The sequence below is a fragment of the Salmo trutta genome, chromosome 38 (genome assembly GCF_901001165.1).
Source record: "Salmo trutta chromosome 38, fSalTru1.1, whole genome shotgun sequence".
NCBI lineage: Eukaryota > Metazoa > Chordata > Actinopteri > Salmoniformes > Salmonidae > Salmo > Salmo trutta.
The window spans coordinates 11,211,962-11,231,839 of NC_042994.1; the positions used below are offsets into that span (position 1 = coordinate 11,211,962).

Genomic DNA, 19,878 nt, shown 5'->3' on the forward strand with positions numbered 1-19,878 from the left:
TGGGGGGAAAAAACAATTTAATCAATTTTAGAATAAGGCTGTAACATAACAAAATGTGGAACTAGTCAAGGGGTCTGAATACTTTCCGAAGGTAGTGTATGTATAGAGCCATGTCATCATGGAATGCTCTGCCACCAGATGTTACTCAGGCAAAAGCGAGTTTAGCTATAAAAAAATGATTAAAAAAAACACATTCTATCACAGCACCTCTCCTCTTTCTAAAGATCGAATTTAACTGTACTGTATATGTATATGAATAGTGTGTCAATATAATTTGTATTGTTTCTTGGTGTCTTTCCAATATAGAACTCTTATATTATTTTGTATTTTGGAAGAGTTAGCTGCGGCATGTGCAGTAGTTGATGGGATCCTAATGAAATAACATACGCGCTCTAGCTACAGCTGTTGACTGCCACCTGTAGACGTGCATTACGAAACAAACAACATCTGCATGCAACTGCAAGCATTTCCCCTGTAATAAATACTATTGTCTTCACTTTCTCAGGTCAGTTATGCACACACAAACAGTTCCATTTATTTACCTGTTTTGGAATTGTCTGTATTCCATTTAGTGCATTCCAGAGAGCCGTACTGATGTGATGATCCTTGTTTATTTTCCATCTCTCAACCGTGGGTTCGATTCCAAACTGGTCAAGGATGCGCTGTCAAACAAATACAATGCTGTGTCTTGGAAACCGAAGGAAAACTAACAAGAAAAGGCAACTGGAGCAGTCTGTGCGCACAGTCTTTCATTAAGTACCAAGCTGCATGGCAGAGAATTGTGTAAAAACGCTTCCACAACGTGCTGGTGTTGCCACGCTCTTGCCGTTATTTGAGTTTGCGGTGTTCAAGCCAAGGCTGATGATGTTTTCAATACCTACTGTAAACTCGAAGATATACTTTTATATTAGACCATGGCGCCACCTAACGTTAATCGGTGGTACTACACGCAGTTTCACCCACAGTATCCCTCTCGTTCAACAGCACTGTACTTAAAGGGATAGTTCACCCAAATTACACATTGGTTTCTTTACACTGTAACGCTGCGTTCAAGAAAACTCAGAACTAGGAAACTCTGAAATGTCCAACTTGGAAACTCGTTGTAGAAAGATGAGGTCAGAGTTCCCACTTGGAAAGTATTAAAAGCAACCAATAGGAAGCCCTACACTAAAAACTTACGCAAATTTTAACTCTGAGGTTCGGAGTTTACGAGTTGTCTTGAACACAGCATAAGCAGTCTGTGGACAAGGTAGGACAGCAATCCATGCTTTGGTTTTATTCCCCTGGCACCGTTTTAACATTTGTGGCACAAATCCCATTCAAGTCATGGTACCGATATTAGTATTTTTCACGCATCAAGTCCAAATCATCTAAAAGTATCTCAAATGTATTGTGAAGCTAAACAAAGTCCCTTCTAGATGATTTGAATATGTGGAAAAATTCTAATATCAGTATATATAGATATTATATATATATATATATATATATATATATATATATATATATATATTTGTGCCATAAATGCTAAAACGTTAGCAGTGGAACAGTGCCAGGGAAACTAAACCAAAGCATGTATTTCTGTCATACCTTGTCCATGTATGTCTGCCATACCTTGTCCATAGACCTATTGCTTACAGGGTAAGGAAACCAATATGTAATTTTGTAATTTGGGTGAACTATCCTTAAGAATAGAATAATCAACTCATTCATTTTTCATTTCAGAAAAAGTCGGATTCAAATTCTCTCTTTTTATATCAAATATACAGTAATTATATAAAAATACATGTATTTACACTACTATTAAACAAGTAATTGCAATGACACCATACTCCAATGATTAGTCTTACATACATAACATTTAAAAAATAGACAAGTGTGCAAAAAGGTCTATTGATGATGCATTACAAAAATACTAGCTGGCGATCAGAATACTCTTTAGACCCTTGTTTTTTTTCAATGGTATTATGACAGTGGCTTTTATAGATGTGGCCACTCAGTCATTCAGTCAGTCAGTCTTTCTCTCTCTCTGTCTGTATGCCTGTCTTTCTGTCATCTACATACTTTTTATGGGTGCATATATGATAACTAGTCCCCATCACCTCATGATTTATTGTAAACCAGCCAATGTCCGACAGCGGTGACTGTGTTCCATCACCTTCAAGTTAGGCGTGATAAACTCATTTGAAACAAGCAAAGGGCTCAGAGTTGAACTTTCATTTTAGCATAGACCTCCTAGCATGGTAATAGTCAACCACACTGGATATTGCACCACTTGTTAGTCTAGCATACAGAACAAAGTCATAAGCAGAAAGCTACCAGAAATTGAAACCCCCCCAGTCGGTTTCCTGTCATGCAACATGTTCTTAGGGATCTAAAAATAGGTGCCTGTTCTTTTGTGTCATGTTTTTACTGAAGGCTTGTGCACAGTGCATTCAAACCTTTATTGCTAACTTACAAGAACTTAGGTTGAGCTCAGAGAGCAGACGTGGCCTGTAATAGGCTATATGCCCCTTTAAATAGAACCTGTTTTTTAAAGAACTGGTTAATCCAACAAGTGACTGCTTCAAGAGCTTCTGTTGTTAGCTCACCAAGACATCAAACTATCTTTAAGTTGTTCTTCTGCCAAGCTTAGTAATGAAAATGACCCTACCAGGGTTATTCAGTGTCAGAACTCAAAGAGCAGCAGGTAGTGTGTTTACATGGCAAGCAGGGTTGGGGTCAATTCCATTTAAATTCAGTCAATCCCTATGGGAATTTCAGTTTACTCCATAACTTTGCTGAATTGAAATGGAATTTGCCCCAACCCTGACGTCAAGGGATGGATGAGTCTTCCCTTAGATTAGATGATTGGGAGGGTGGGCTACTCTTCTGACGGACCAGATTTTGAACCCAGGTTGTCAAGTTTATGTTAGTCCTCTGAGCTAAAGCTTATCTTGGAGCTAATACCAACTCAGCTTCACTCTCATGCCTCATACACTCTCATAAAATTGTAAATTTTAGAGGCAATATTGTTCTTTGACTATGCTGCCAGTCAGAGATATGCCTATGGGAGCAGTATATGATAAAACTGTCACAAGCAGAAACTGGAACGAGATCCAATACCCATGACAAATTAATTTGTTTGTTGACAAATCTAACACTTGTCAAACTCAACTGGTTTTCTTGTCAAGGTTACACCAGTTACCCTTAGCTGCCACCCAGGTTCTCTTTCCACATCCCTTCAAGGTACACTGAGGCGCTGTTGTGAGTACTAAGCGCGTCCCTGATCCTCATACAATGTAGATGGTCTCAACGTTTCAGTCTCTGTACAGTGGAGTCCATCCAGATGGTTGTGGGATCAGTCAGTTGATGATACCAGCGAAGGTATTGATTGGTAGAGGAAGTCCTTTGTTCATGTACTTGCTGAGGCCAGCGTCCCTCTCCTCTTCCCCCAAACTGAACTTGGACCGCATGGTCTTCTGGACACAGTATCCAGGATCAAGACAGGGAGCGATCTCTATGCTGGAATTAAATTAATTTATAGAGGACATGTCAAATTATGAGAATTAAATAAGTATGTTTGCCATTTTTGGGGGGCTTTAGTGACATTGAACATTGAAAGATTATAATATTACACTTTTTAAAAGCATATATGTGCATTTAGTTATTTACATACAGTTGAAGTAGTAAGTTTCCATACACCTCAGCCAAATACATTTAAACTCAGTTTTTCACAATTCCTAACATTTAATCCTAGTAAAAATTCCCTGTCTTAGGTCAGTTAGGATCACCACTTTATTTTAAGAATATGAAATGTCACAATAATAGTAGAGAGATTGATTTATTTCAGCTTTTACTTCTGTCATCACATTCCCAGTGGGTCAGAAGTTTACATACACTCAATTAGTATTTGGTAGCATTGCCTTTAAATTGTTTAACTTGGGTCAAACGTTTTGGGTAGTCTTCCACAAGCTTCCCACAATAAGTTGGGTGAATTTTGGCCCAATACCTTGACTTTGTTGTCCTTAAGCCATTTTGCCACAACTTTGTAAGTATGCTTGGGGTCATTGTCCATTTGGAAGACCCACTTGCGACCAAGCTTTAACTTCTTGACTGATGTCTTGAGATGTTGCTTCAATATATCCACATAATTTTATTTCCTCATGATGAAATCTATTTTGTGAAGTGCACCAGTCCCTCCTGCAGCAAATCACCCCCACGACATGATGCTGCCACCCCCATGCTTTACAGTTGGGATGGTGTTCTTCGGCTTGCAAGGCTCCCCCTTTTTCCTCCAAACATAACGATGGTCATTATGGCCAAACAGTTCTATTTTTGTTTCATCAGACCAGAGGACATTTCTCCAAAAAGTACGATCTTTGTCCCCATGTGCAGTTGCAAACCGCAGTCTGGCTTTTCTATGGCAGTTTTGGAGCAGTGGCTTCTTCCTTGCTGAGCGGCCTTTCAGGTTATGTCGATATAGGACTCGTTTTACTGTGGATATAGATACTTTTGTACCTGTTTCCTCCAGCATCTTCACAAGGTCCTATGATTGATTTGCACTTTTCGCACCAAAGTACGTTCATCTCTAGGAGACAGAATGCGTCTCCTTCCTGAGCGGTATGACGGCTACGTGGTCCCATGGTGTTTATACTTGCGTACTATTGTTTGTACAGATGAAAGTGGCACTTTCAGGCATTTGGAAATTGCTCCCAAGGATGAACCAGACCTGTGGAGGTCTACCATTTTTATTCTGAGGTCTTGGCTGATTTCTTTTAATTTTCCCATGATGTCAAGCAAAGAGGCACTGAGTTTGAAGGTAGGCCTTGAAATACATCCACAGGTAAACCTCCAATTGACTCAAATTATGTCAGTTAGCCTATCAGAAGCTTCTAAAGCCATGACATAATTTTCTGGAATTTTCCAAGCTGTTTAAAGGCACAGTCAACTTAGTGTATGTAAACTTCTGACCCACTGGAATTGTGGTACAGTGAATTATAAGTGAAATAATCTGTCTGTAAACTATTGTTGGAAAAATTGCTTGTGTCATGCACAAAGTAGATGTCCTAACCGACTTGCCAAAACTATAGTTTGTTAACAAGAAATGTGTGGAGTGGTTGAAAAACTAGTTTTAATGACTCCAACCTAAGTGTATGTAAACTTCCGACTTCAACTGTGTATACTGTAACATCACACAATATATATAATTTATACTGTAACATGACACAATATATATAATTTATACTGTAACATGACACAATATATATAATACATACTGTAACATGGCACAATATATATAATTTATACTGTAACATGACACAATATATATAATTTATACTGTAACATGACACAATATATATAATTTATACTGTAACATGACACAATATATATAATACATACTGTAACATGGCACAATATATATAATTTATACTGTAACATGACACAATATATATAATTTATACTGTAACATGACACAATATATGTAATTTATACTGTAACATGACACAATATATATAATACATACTATAACATGACACTATATATATAACATGTGCATATGTAACTAAACCACATACAGTATGACTAGGGCTAAACAAATGAGGTTAGACCAACATGCTTCAGAAGAAATTTCAACCAGCAACCTTCTGGTAACAAGATCATGTGTCTATCCACCAAACCACTGTCTGACCTGTTTTCATCTATTTCAAGTTTCCATGGTAGCCCTACCGTAGGCAACAGCAACAGCTACACCAACAGCTCTCACCTCTGTACGTCTTTGAAGGTCCTCCTAGAGTCTTTGTCCAGGGTCACAGTGAAGGTTTTCATCTCCAGGGTTCTGATCTTGATGTTACAGGTACGGATCTTGGCCTCCTGTGGAATTAAGTCTGTGTGTTAGGTTTGGTTTTAGGTTTATGAGATCATAAAGCGGTGTGGCCACCAGGCTTAGTCAAGCGAACCAGGCCTTTGTGACGTTAAGAACAAGATGGAGACCCAAGAATACCAAGAGGATGAAGTAAATCTGTTATGTTTCTGAATTTTATATCAACCTTCACTAATAGACATCTGTGTGTTAAAACGGTGTAAGCTCACCATGGTGTTTTTGGGTTTGGTTTCGTTGAAAGCTACTGTAAGACAGTTCAGATCTGAGGACAACAACAAAAATGACAACATAGGCCAGGCTTCAACAGATATACAGAATAATATGGGAAAAGTAGTAGACATTTCAGAACTTATTTTTACATTCTCACAATTGTATCAATATGCAACAGCATGAACATGCAATACTGTTTTACATTGTGACTTTGCCCAGTGGTTGAATCAACGTTGTTTCCGCGTCATTTCCATGAAATGATGTTGAACCAACGTGGAATAGACCCATAGGGTGACAACTCAGCGACTACTGATCACAATACAGATGAATCTAGCAATTCATTACGTGAATATAGTAAATATCATTGTGTGTGATATGTAGTGTTGTATACCTTCAGTTTCATTGGAGGGAATGGCACTAAGCTGAACACCTGAGGTCCTCACTGACATACCCTTATCTACGTCTCTACCACTCAACGACACCTGGAGAGGAGGACAGAGTCACAGGTCAGAGGTTATAGAGAGAAACCAACAGCTACATGTCAAATACAGGTTATATGATCTCTCTTCAGGTCAGGCCACTCTCATGATGCAGTTCAAAACTCTAAACAGAGAAAGACAAACGTTGCGTCAACAGTATCAATCCCAAACACTATGAAAATAGAGCATACCATTAGCTTTATAGCCAGATGCAGCACTTTTACATTGATGCATATTGATGAGGTAATGTTAAAAACCCGGTTAAACTTTCGCTGACCTTTTTGTAGTTGACAGAGACGACAGCACCACATACGTCTCCTGTGCTCTTCTTCTGCTTGAGGGTTGTGGCTGGGAGTGGGAGGACAGACGTGATCAGACCGGACGAGTGACATATACACGTGCACACGCCAATGCATGCACACACGTACACACACACACACTTCAAATCAGTCAAAAAAAACATCAGATGCAGAGAACGTCGATCGGCGTACACAGGCTAAATGTTACCTTTCAAAGTAGTTGGGGACTGTTTGAACTCGGGGAAGTCCAGCTCTAAGTGGGAGAGAAACACATCCTCCACTGGGTCCTTGGTCAGGTTGGAGAAGCAGATCTGGAACATAAGCAAGAGGATGACAATCGCGGGTCAGTTGGTAGAGCAAGGTGCTTGCAACACCAAGGGGGTTCGGTTCCCGCTGGGGCCAACCGTACGTAAAAATGTATGCATTCATGACTGTAAGTTGCGTTGGATAAAAGCATCTGCTAAATGGCATTTATTATTATTATTATGATATATTACCATTCAGATCATGTGCACTCTGGCATTTGGTGTTTTTGGTCTATGAGTGAGGACTGATAATCATGAACATGCTAGAGGGCCAAAGATAAACTATGCTTATTCCATCGCTGCAGACTTACTGTCATTATATCACACAATAGACCAGAGACAGTGGTAGAGAGATTCGATTGTGTATATGCGATAACTAGACCTGTTTGTGAAGCATATGGCTACGGCTGTGTCCCAAATGGCCCCCTATTCCCTATATTGTGCACTGCTTTTGACCAGGGCAAACAGGGCTCTGACTAGGGTACCATTTCAGATGCATCCTATGTCTCCTCACCTTGACAGAATAGATGGTGAAGTAAACAGGCTGCAGTCCGGTCCGCACATAGTAGGAAATGACATCAGACAGGAAGGGGTTAGGCTCTGCCTGCTTGCTGCTGTTGGACTGCTGGAGAGAGATGGGAACATGTTAGTATGGAGCCTGGGGTTGACCAAGACAGATAGGGGTACACATAAAACTAGCCTTTTAATACACTGAATATTCATGTTTTGGAAGGAACTCTATTTCATTCATGTAGAGACACAGGAGAGGAGCACTTCTTTGGTTTATAGTTCATCCACAAGGTGCTCTTTGATCATGGGATGAAATACTATAGAAAAGCCTTTGTACAAACAAACTTCCAGAAGTAATCAAGGCAGTATCATGTAGTGGAACATTTTTAAAAGCCTCGATTGTTTTATGGCTTATGCATGGCAAGAATAAAAAACCCACCCACGCGTTGTAAAAAAGGCTTTTTCATTCTTCCACTACACGAGTGCATTGATTACGTCGGGAAGTTTGTGTTGGTGCACAAAGGCTTTTTCATTCTTCCACTACACGAGTGCATTGATTACGTCGGGAAGTTTGTGTTGGTGCACAAAGGCTTTTTCATTCTTCCACTACACGAGTGCATTGATTACGTCGGGAAGTTTGTGTGGTGCACAAAGGCTTTTTCATTCTTCCACTACACGAGTGCATTGATTACGTCGGGAAGTTTGTGTGGTGCACAAAGGCTTTTTTACTCTGCAGCATCAACTTATTTTTGTTCTATTTCCCTCGCATTGTAATTCATTACAGGTCCTTATTTATTGGAAACTACAGCATTAAACAATGAAAACCTGACCCTGTGTCCCTGCAACGTTTCACAACCTTTTACCCCCCGATACTTCCCTGTCTTTCCCTATACTGTGTCAAACAGTTTCTCTTCCCTCTATCCAGCGAAATGCTAAGATGACCCATAACAGCAAAACTATTTGCATACAGTACTCATAGGTTCCTAGTTTCGATAAGAGCCCACAGATGTTTTTTTGTTGCTTCCTGTAAACAAGCAACTACTGTAAAGTCCTGTGCAATTTCCTTTTGTTTGCTAATCATTCAAAACACCTAGAAACATGCAAACGGTAATTTGTTGACTTTTTTATATGGTACAGACAGGTTGCAGAACATAAACCACATAACTTTATCTACTGTAAATCAGACCTACTGTAGATTAGACTAGCATTGTGTTTCCTCTTAAAATCCTGAAAGCTACACTTGATTGAGCTTGCCAGGCTAATGAAACCAATGGAATAGTCCCAAAAGTGCAAACCCTGTCAATCTAGCATTCCAGGCAGGCTCAATCAAAAGTATCAAAAGAGAACAGAAAATACTATTTGATGCTGTCATTTCAACATAACGTAGAAACAGCAGGTTACTGTACCATTTTGGCCAGCTTGGGGATCATGGAACCCAGACTGTTGATGTTGCAGTTGTACCATGGATCCACCATTCCCAGGTAGGAACCCAGGGCACAGGGGTTTTCCCGTAATGGGGAGAGGTTTTCCTGATAGAGAAGTACAACATGGTTTATTAAATATACACTACTGTACTAAACTGTTAGGGTTACTCAACCACAGCCAAGTTCCAGGTAAAACCAGAGAACAACATTAAGCCTTTACACTAGTGGGAATTGGCCTATATGGATAGGGTTAAATGTAAATGTTTCTTACAGAAGAAATATGAAAAACATATGCATAACCACGGTAGCAATTGAAAGGGAACCGTTTGGAGATTATAGGAAAATTATAATACCAAAGTCAAGGACACAGTTCAACTGACACAAGACTGAATCCAAAAATCACACTGTTGATTTTATGTGCATTTTATATTTACTGTACTTTTCGCCGCATTTGTTGATAACAAAATCTTAAAATACTCTGAATACATTCAGTAAGAGTATAAGAATATTCCTGGAAAACAATTGTCTCCAAGTGACCCCACCGCTCTCCAAAGTGTGCACAGTTCCTAAGTCATTTCAATGCACTTTTATAACTCAAAGAAGTCTTCAACGATAAGGTGCTTTTTTTAGCTTTCCTAGCTGTGCCGTTGAGGAACTAGAACAAGCACACTTGTAGTTGTTTCGTTTGGAACACAGCCCTGCATCCCCGCCGTCACACAATTACTGTTGTTGTTTACGCCATCCAGAAACGGACCATTATAAATCACAATCTGGGTCAGGTGGGCATAATTTGAAAGTGTGTTCTATTGCCAACATGACAAGCTAAGTTTTATAATACGATCTTACAGTGTTAGGCTTTCACAGGGCAATTCAGAGAACATATCGTAATTTTGGTGCGCATAGAAAGGACTATTCAGGTGCATTCAGCTGCATTCAGGTGCGTGTTCCGCTGCGGATTTTCTTCATAATACACAAACCTCCCACTGGGCACAGACGTCATTTCAACGTCTAGTTTTGATTTACATTTGGCTGAGTTGTCATCATGAAATCAACCAAAAATATCACTGTCATTGGATTTAGGTTAAAAGTTGGGTGAAAAAAACACATTTCCATACGTTGATGACTTTTTTCAAATTCAATCAGTTTCCACGTTGATTCAACATCCTCAAATAGATTTCTTGTTGTTAAAATGACATGGAAACAACATTGATTCAACCAGTTTCTGCCAAGTGAGATTCTGTTCAGAACAACCCAGGATATGACGCCATGCTTCTACATTTGCATTACTTGCTGTTTGGGGTTTTAGGATTCAGTATAGCATTCCCTGACATCTGCTGATCTAAAAAGAGCTTTATAAATAAACGTGATTGATCGATTGATGTCATCTTGTAACTGTACATCAAGCATAGTGATCATAAATGTTGACTGTATATTGCAGGAGTTTTATGATATGGAAATGTGAAATGCACATTTGGACATCTCATCTTTCAAAATACATAGTCCTCTTAATTTACAGCATTTCCCCCACTCAGACAACAAAACATTCCAAAAACTGTCCAATTAGTGGGAGGGATGTGGGCAACTATTACTGTACAGCCACCAACGTTCCAATGCAGGCACTTATCAGTGACCAAATCTGCCATTTCAACCCGCATATCATTCTTTTGATGTGATCATTTCACATACTGTGTGTGTGTGTGTGTGTGTGTGTGTGTGTGTGTGGGTTCACAAACTGAAACACTGAAATGAGTCATATAAATGTCTCTCGACAGGTTGTAAACTGATAGAGGTGAGGTGTTAGCTTGTGGCCTTACTTTGACAGGACAGGTGGGACTGGGATCCTCACAGACAGGGATGTAGTAAAACTGGAAGTTGACTTTCATGGTCAGAAATAGACGACGTGCTTCCCTTTTCCTGCAGAGTGAAACCAATGATTAACTCAAACCATGCTACACAGGACACCAAAATGGGTGTAATAACCAGTCAAGTTAGTTGGGAATAATCCCAATGTCTATTTCTGACGCATTAACTGTTAATGTGTCATGGTTTCAATTCAACTTCCTTCTTCCTGACTAGACCACGGGAATGGACAGTTAGTTTCCGATTCCATTTTTTGGACATTAGGAAATAAAAACATTTCAACAGCATAGTATAGGGCTAACCAAATTGTTGTAGGTGGAACTGTCTCCAAAAAGTATACTATGATCATTTCTAACAGAAATCGATTATATCCAGTATCCATTCTAATATATCCAATATCCACTACAAACTACATGCAGTCTCCCAGACTACATTACCCATGATCCTGGTCCCTCACCTGAGAAAGTAGAAGGCCTTAGCCAGCTTCCCCAGCACCCTGTCGTCCCCCATCACCACAATCCGGGCTGTGAAGTGCCTCTGCTGCTTGGAGAATGATGGGGTCCCGCTGCACCCCGCCTTCCTATGAAGTGTCCCCCCTCCCCCGCCTCCCCTTCCCCCGGCCACACTCCCGCTCTCCTCCAGAGCGTCCTGCATCAGGGCCATATTGTCCGTGACTGACGGCCTCATTTTGATACCTCCTCGTCGGGTTAACCTGGCCTCCCCCTCCTCCGAACCACCAGAGGGTTCCACCACTGAAGGCTCAACCCCAGGGGGAAGGTCCCTCTCGATGCCGCTGTCGGTGGACATCACGGAGTGGCGGGGCATGGCGGAGGATGAAGTGAGGTCGGCGGGGAGGTCAGCGAGGTCAAAGTCTGTCTCCTGGTCCTGGGTGAGGCAGAAGTGTTCCGACGACATGGAGCTGGAGCGCACGCACTTGGCCAGCTCGCGCCCTGGTGGAAGAGGTGACATCAGAAAAATAGGAATTAGATGACATATGTACTCCATCTCTATAACATGAATGTCAATACAGGTCAATGAGAACATGAAGCAGCGAGACAAGAAAGAGCTATGGTATTGGACATTTGCATGGGGTGAGAACACAGTGTGCTAGAATAACACTCCTCATTATTCACGATTCATTTAGGATTATCCATAACCATGGTAGCATCCACATTAATGTAGAAGTGTTCACAAACATATTCTATTCTTATTTACAATAAAAGTGACTCCAAAATGACACAATACATTATTTACCATTCATTTCTATTGGGCACAAAATAATCTGATACACAACCAAAAACGAATTGCAAATGCAGAGTAACAAGTTGATGTAGTCATTGCGTACTAGGAATATGGGATCAAATTCTAAACTTTTGACTACTTTATTTATAAGAATTTTTAGGGTGTCAATCATTTTGACCCCTACCTTTTTGAGAGAAAAAAAAGTATTACTGTTATTAAACAGAGAAACAGAGTTCATGTAACAGAGGTCTCTCATTGGTGTGTGTATAAACAACAGATCACTCACAGATCTCCTCATCCTCCCGCCACAGGTGGAAGCTCATCTCCGGGTTGGGAAGCGGCATGTCACACAGGCATCCCCCACCACCGGAGGACAATGTGTCTAAACCAGGAAGAGCCCAAACTGTCACAATGACACCAAAAACAACACAACACCCGATTACTTCCTGGTCCCCCTCCCCTACACTAAGTATATGGTCTCACACCTGGCCTGTGAGAGACAGTGTAGTGTCCATTTGAAGGATAGTTGTTATGATGAGAAGAATACATTTGTATTAAAAGGGAAATACAGTGTACATCTGTCCTAAGGAGGAGGGGGGGGGCTCTGACTCGACAGATTTAGACATGGAGGAATACAGTGTGAAAGATCAGCTGACCAATACAGCGATCTATTAATAACGTTCCCTGAGTCAGTGACTGCTGCACTATACGGTATGTGTCAGCTTGAAGACACACTAACACAAAAAAAGGACAGGGTTGGCAGTATTTCTCTGAATACGCCCTATGTGAAAAATGTATAACTACTTATATACACGTACCAGCTGTAATAGCTTGAAGTGTCGTCTACATTAACGTTACCCCTCCATTTTCACTTGTAAACAGAAACCAAATGCTAGTCTAAAAGAAATGGGAGATAATGTCTGGATGCTTTTTAGATCAGTTGGTTTTGGTTTCAAACAGTCAAAAGATGATTCCTCTATGATGATCCTGTACCTGATGTGTCAGTATTGGTGAGGATCTCTCTGTAGAGTTGTCCCAGTCTCCCCCTCAGCACCACCCCTTCCCCCTTGGTGCCCTCCTCCACACTCTGCTCCAGACTGGCCACCACTTCCTGGAAGTACGGCTCCACGTCCTGGCCAATTTCCTGCCACACACACGCATACACGCAAACACACACACGCAAACACACACACGCAAACACACACACACACACACACACACACACACGGTCTATGAATAGAATACAGGTGAAAGGCCATCAGCGTCCAGACAAACACATCTGGAAGTCTGAGTTTGACACATCCTGTTGAGATGAGTGTTATATTAGGACCAGTGTGTGTTTTAATGGGAATGGTGCCAACCTCTGTTAGATCACGGAGCAGCACAACTAAACAACACACTATTGAGTCATTATAGATCATTTCTGGTTAAGTGTGTTGCTGAATATGACTGAGATCGCATGTTTGAGGCACCAGTAGAGACCTTTAGCTTTCTGAGCTTTGCTTTGGTGCAAATTGAAACTGCACAAACCACAAAGAGGTTTGTGCAATACACTGAAATAGAAACTAGTGTCAAACACAAAGTGGTATTGATTTAGATAACTTTGAACAAAACATGGCAACATTTGCGAAATGACACGACAAAACCAAAGTCAAACTGAGATTAAACATCAAAGTAAATATCAAGACCATAAAACAAGTTTCTTTACTCTAGAACAGAAGTCACACCCAAAAGGTTTTTCTACTGTGTCAAATGTGCTGTGCATGTAAAATGTGCCTAGAATATACATGTAACAAAAACAATGTGGTAAAAACTAAGTTACTTTTGTTCTCCGAAGTGGGATGGATGGACAAAAGAATAAATAAAGCCAAAAAGAAAGAAACAAAGTAAATGAAGGGTTTTACCAATAACTTTTACCCTGAAACCCATCATCACATACGCATTCGGAAAGACCAGACATAAATAGAAGAAATGTCATAGTGAAACTCAATGTTAACACAACCACAGTGCAACTACACTGACCTTCAGTGCCTGTGCCAGTTTAGGACCGTGGCACAGCTCCCCTCCTAGAGCAGCCTGGATGGAGTGTTGGACCACGCTCCGCATGTGGTCAAGGGGATTCAGATACCCCCCTGACCCCGGGGCCTCGATGTCCCCCCTCAGCGCCTCACAGTGGGGGCCGGAGAAGACCGCCGGATCGGCGAACACAAACACCCTAGGAGAGATTGAGTTATTGCCTTTGGTTATCCTTGATTAACCAGTTCCCTAATTGTTTGGTCGGCAGTTCACATGCAACCTGCTGTTATTACAAGCTACTTTATCTACTAACAGCATGTCATTCTATACCATAAGGAAAAATGGCTTCTACACTGTACTGTGCTTCTCTCTGTGTCGCCGTGTGTATACAACATCAAGTTAGGTTGTTCTCTCACCTCTCCTGAAAGGGATGGTAGTCATTCTTCAGGCTCTGCTCTGCAATAACCATCCTCTGATAGAGCACTCCTGCGGGTCAAAAAGATTTACTATCCAAGTAAAACACATGACATTCTCAGTACTACAGCCATTGAATACAATGAAACAAACATCCCTCTTCATTCTAAAGTGTATTACAGTAAAACGATTATCACCTTTGAAGACAGTAAAGTCTACCAATAAAGTCTTATCTAATACATAATAAAAAATACATCGTTCGACAGGTTAGACCAAGGATGTATGTTGGTTTCGGTACCTGGTGTGTAGCGTTCTGTCTTCATGCGTCTGGTGTAGCTGAGGCCTACAGTACAGTAGGGCTGGGGGAGGGTAAGCAGCCTCTTACAGAAGTCATACACCCGCTTGTACAGGTCGTCAGGAAGATAGGCAGACTGGAACATACACAGATATACGCACAGTTAGTACTGTCAGTCAGTCACAGCTGTCCTCGGATTTACCTGAACCACCAAACACAATTGGTATTGTACATACACACAACCCTCAAATACAGTATAGTACCATTTCCCTCCATTAATACTTGCACAAACTTCCCAAAACTTCAATATACAACATATCCTGTTTTAAATTGCTAGCAATCATCAATGGTTTGTAATATTCTATTATTTTGGTGTCCATCCCATTCTATTCTATTGTACTTTAAAGAGCCTATGGCTCTGGTAACAAAAATAACTGTCTTTAAGAAGACACCAACAGATAAAGAAGAGATAAAGGTCTACGACAGTACAGAGTCCTGACCTAGCCTGACCAGGAAGTGTAGGAGACGATTAACAGGAAATAAGACTTCATCAAATCTGAGTAGATCATCAAAACAGTGATGGGTAATGAGCCAATCCCCCAAATGAAAGCTTCTCCCCAGCCAACCCCGAGACAGGTCTGTAAAGATGCTGTTATCATGTCTGACAGGTGTTTCCTTGTGTAATGTAAGCTCCGGGAACCTACCTGGATGACAGCATAGATGAGTGTGTGGAGCAAAGGGATGATGTGTGTCCGACAGTCTACCCTCTCAGCCTGCAGACAACATGAGACAAACACACAAACTTCTGTGTTAGTCAGTTACTCACTAATACAAAGTTTGTCTGTAAAAGATAGCTTATCTGTTACCACCGGGGGCGGACTGGGACCAGAAATCGGCCCTGGCATTTCTAACACATTGGACAATTATTTTCCTTGAGGCCTCTACACCGGCCAATTATTAGCAAGTTAATTATAATTTTGTGTAAAAAAAAACAACTAGTTTGACAGACCAACTGGGCTAAAAATAAACCATTCCATCTAGTGTTTGCCTGAAATGCCAGATGGCCAATCCGCCCATTTCCCACTAGACATAATATTCATGTTTCACATTGTTGCATAATGCCCTTGACAATCTCAGTGTTCTTTTCAAATGTATTTGGGTAGCAATCGTTGATTGTCTTATCATGTCTCTTGACACTACAGTGAAAACTAATAATGAAGGGCCCAGACACTTATATTTCTCCATATAAGGCCCCGGAATGGCCTAACGGAGCACATTGATGACATACCCTTTCCAGCTCCTTGACGACGACTCTCACCAGAATGAGACTGTTGGCAGGATTGTTCCGAACCTTCTTGTGCAGCGTCCATCTTAGCATCCCTTCGAATAGAAACACACACTCAGCACTTGCAAACATTTCCACAGATGGCACTAAACAGCACTCGCACTCTCTGTTGTTTCCATATACATAGCGCTACACAAATAGCTGGTGTGACTCAGTGCCAATGCTTTGTTCCATTGCACAACGAACCCAAACCGTGGATAAAATAGCTGACTCAGTGCAATTTTCCGATTATTGGCAGGCAGTGGTTATGTGTCATTCTCATGTGGTTTGGGCAGATTAATACGGAACATTAAAGAGGATCAACTCCTTCTGGATGGTGGAGCAGAGAGGCAAGTCAGGAACCTTTAGTCCATTTTAAACCTAGATGCTTTGTATGTAAGGCATAGGCGGCTGGTGGCACTTTAATTGGGGAGGACAGGCTCAAAGTAATGGCTGGAATTGAATAAATGGAACGGTATCAAACACATCGTTTCCATGTGCTTGAAACCCTTCCATTCACTTCCTTCCAGCCATTATTATGAGCCGTCCTCCCCTCACCAGCCTCCTGTGATATAAGGGTACCCATATGAATCGTTATTGAGCTTTGGGTCAGTAATGTGGGGGTTACTTGATGAAGCTTGCTATGCATCTAGCTAGCACTACCAGTTGAAGCTAGCCAGTTAGCGACACCTCTGACCAAACCAGACTGGAAATGTGCAACAAAAGCAGCCTGACCTGAAACAGAGCCATGCTCACTGGAAAGCAAGCCGGTTCACTACCTCTCAGCTCTGCTCAACTCAACAGTGTGTAAACCCCATAAAGAGTCTAGTGGAAACTACTGATGGGTTTACCTTTATTGAGCACAGAGGAGGGGTGTTGGCTCTCCAGCTCCCTGAGTACGGCCTGGACACTGCGGTAAATGTCCGACTCTGAGGCCAAGGGGGCACAGCTGCCTGGAGAGTCAGGGGTCAGCGGTTAAGAGTTAATGTTAATAAAAGCCGTACAGCAAATGTTCCATTTTGGATCAAATGTACATGCATGCCACTCTTCAAATGACACCCTATTCCCCATATATTACCTATAGGCTCCATGCTGCTCGGGGGGCTGCTCGAGCTATCTCAGGCTGCCTTGTTGGTCATGTCTCACATGCATGGCGGGGCCACGGCCTGGTGTCTATAGGGACGGGACAAGGAGAAAGTCAAAGCTGTTAGCGGTACCCACCGGAGGCATGACATGGGCATTTGAGGGCTGTTATTCTTTATTTAACCAGGAAAAAGGCCTTAAATGATATACTGGATATTCTTGTGGCACAGAGGTGTTAGGACTTGTGAGTCCCCAAGAGTAGAGCCAGTGAATTGACCACGAAACACACACACACACACACACACACACACACACACACACGCACACACACAACACCGAGCTGTAAGACTGGACATAATGAGTTTCAGCAGCAGGTGCTGCGGTCACAGTCACACTACTGTTCCAATAGAACAAGGCTGATCATTCTCCTTGCCTCATAAACAACCTCTTTCTCTGAGTCTAGTTTATCGCCGCGCGAATAGAATTATACCCCGTCCCAAGTGTTTCGTTTTTTTGGCTTTAGTTAGAGATCAGTCATCTACCCACCTGTTTCACACCATCCCCCATAACAAAGACTAAAATGACTGGGGATGTACGAAGGTCTATGGGACAGCTTCACACGTCAAGTATAAAACGACCAATCGTGTCAAAATGAAAGCTCCCAACAGTGAGAGACGATGACTTCTTGATATTCAGATCTGTGATGAGTACACTTACAGTATAAAGTTGAAGTCGGAACCTTAGCCAAATACATTTAAACTCAGTTTTTCACAATTCCTGACATTTAATCCTAGTAAAAAATTCCCTGTCTTAGGTCAGTTAGGATCACCACTTTATTTGAAGAATTTGAAATGTCAGAATAATAGTAGAGAGAATGATTTATTTCAGCTTTTATTTCTTTCATCACATTCCCAGTGGGTCAGAAGTTTACAAACACTCAATTAGTATTTGATAGCATTGCCTTTAAATTGTTTAACTTGGGTCAAACGTTTTGGGTAGTCTTCCACAAGCTTCCCACAATAAGTTGTGATGGCCACTCCAATACCTTGACTTTGTTGTCCTTAAGCCATTTTGCCACAACTTTGTAAGTATGCTTGGGGTCAGCTTTAACTTCCTGACTGATGTCTTGAGATGTTGCTTCAATATATCCACATAATTTTCCTTCTTCATGCCATCTATTTTGTGAAGTGCAAAAGTCCCTCCTGCAGCAAAGCACCCCCACAACATGATGCTGCCACCCCCGTGCTTCTGTCACGGTTGTCGTCGGTGAAAGAGGACCAAAACGCAGCAGGTACGTGTATGCTCATCTTGAGAATTTAATAAGTACAAAATGAACACCAACATAACAAACCAAGAAAAATGAACGAACTAACAACAACTAACAGTCTGGCCAAGCATAGGCTCAACACAGAACAATCACCCACAAATAACAACCACAAACACACCCTAATATATGGGACTCTCAATCAAAGGCAGATAGACAACACCTGCCTTCAACTGAGAGTCCCAACCCCAATCAACACAACATAGAAACACACTCACCAGACTAGACATAGAAATACATAAACATAGACTATAAACCAAAACCCCGGAAATACTAAATCAAACACCCTTTAACCAAACACACCACCCTGAACCACATAAAACAAATACCCTCTGTCACGTCCTGACCAAACTACAATACTAATTAACCCTTATACTGGCCAGGACGTGACAGCTTCACAGTTGGGATGATGTTCTTCGGCTTGCAAGCCTCCCCTTTTTTCCTCCAAACATAACGATAGTCATTATGGCTAAACAGTTATATTTGTGTTTCATCAGACCAGAGGACATTTCTCCAAAAAGTACGATCTTTTTCCCCATGTGCAGTTGCAAACCGTAGTCGTGCTTTTTTATGGCGGTTTTGGAGCAGTGGCTTCTTCCTTGCTGAGCGGCCTTTCAGGTTATGTCAATATAGGACTTGTTTTACTGTGGATATAGATACTTTTGTACCTGCTTCCTCCAGCATCTTCACAAGGTCCTTTGCTGTTGTTCTGGGATTGATTTGCACTTTTCGCACCAAAGTACATTCATCTCTAGGAGACAGAGCGCATCTCCTTCCTGAGCGGTATGGCGGCTGCGTGGTCCCATGGTGTTTATACTTGCATACTATTGTTTGTACAGATGAACGTGGCACTTTCAGGCATTTGGAAATTGCTCCCAAGGATGAACCAGACCTGTGGAGGTCTACAATTTTTTTTCTGAGGTCTTGGCTGATTTCTTTGGATTTTCCCATGATGTCAAGCAAAGAGGCACTGAGTTTGAAGGTAGGCCTTGAAATACATCCACAGGTACACCTCCAATTGATTCAAATGATGTCAATTAGCATAACAGAAGCTTCTAAAGCCATGACATCATTTTCTGGATTTTTCCAAGCTGTTTAAAGGCACAGTCAACTTAGTATATGTAAACTTCTGACCCATTGGAATTGTGATACAGTGAATTATAAGTGAAATAATCTGTCTGTAAACAATTGTTGGAAAAATATACTTGTGTCATGCACAAAGTAGATGTCCTA

The 19,878-nt window shown here is 41.3% G+C and overlaps 2 protein-coding genes across 6 annotated transcripts in view; both read right to left on the reverse strand.

Moving 5' to 3' along the window:
- Positions 1-1,272, reverse strand: part of LOC115178529 (uncharacterized protein C16orf45-like) — a 42,177-nt gene extending 40,905 nt beyond the window's left edge. For both annotated transcript variants that reach the window (XM_029739776.1, XM_029739777.1), the window contains exon 1: positions 543-1,272. In XM_029739776.1, coding sequence (XP_029595636.1) covers positions 543-621 — 79 coding nt within the window. In that variant the 5' untranslated portion in view covers positions 622-1,272. The remainder of the gene's footprint in view (positions 1-542) is intronic.
- Positions 1,273-1,733: 461 nt separating this feature from the next.
- LOC115178179 (phosphoinositide 3-kinase regulatory subunit 6-like) overlaps positions 1,734-19,878 on the reverse strand; it is a 28,872-nt gene continuing 10,727 nt past the window's right edge. For 2 of the 4 annotated variants that reach the window (XM_029739240.1, XM_029739239.1), the window contains exons 2-20: positions 17,317-17,411; positions 17,090-17,191; positions 16,203-16,294; positions 15,619-15,687; positions 14,918-15,050; positions 14,622-14,691; positions 14,212-14,404; positions 13,183-13,333; positions 12,476-12,592; positions 11,405-11,897; positions 10,902-11,001; positions 9,070-9,192; positions 7,668-7,778; positions 7,057-7,159; positions 6,827-6,897; positions 6,462-6,552; positions 6,070-6,122; positions 5,744-5,850; positions 1,734-3,501 (exon numbers count right to left, since the gene is read on the reverse strand). In XM_029739240.1, coding sequence (XP_029595100.1) covers positions 3,342-3,501; positions 5,744-5,850; positions 6,070-6,122; positions 6,462-6,552; positions 6,827-6,897; positions 7,057-7,159; positions 7,668-7,778; positions 9,070-9,192; positions 10,902-11,001; positions 11,405-11,897; positions 12,476-12,592; positions 13,183-13,333; positions 14,212-14,404; positions 14,622-14,691; positions 14,918-15,050; positions 15,619-15,687; positions 16,203-16,294; positions 17,090-17,191; positions 17,317-17,329 — 2,352 coding nt within the window. In that variant the 5' untranslated portion in view covers positions 17,330-17,411 and the 3' untranslated portion in view covers positions 1,734-3,341. The remainder of the gene's footprint in view (positions 3,502-5,743; positions 5,851-6,069; positions 6,123-6,461; positions 6,553-6,826; positions 6,898-7,056; positions 7,160-7,667; positions 7,779-9,069; positions 9,193-10,901; positions 11,002-11,404; positions 11,898-12,475; positions 12,593-13,182; positions 13,334-14,211; positions 14,405-14,621; positions 14,692-14,917; positions 15,051-15,618; positions 15,688-16,202; positions 16,295-17,089; positions 17,192-17,316; positions 17,412-19,878) is intronic. The other 2 variants (XM_029739241.1, XM_029739242.1) reach the window with 2 other exon arrangements.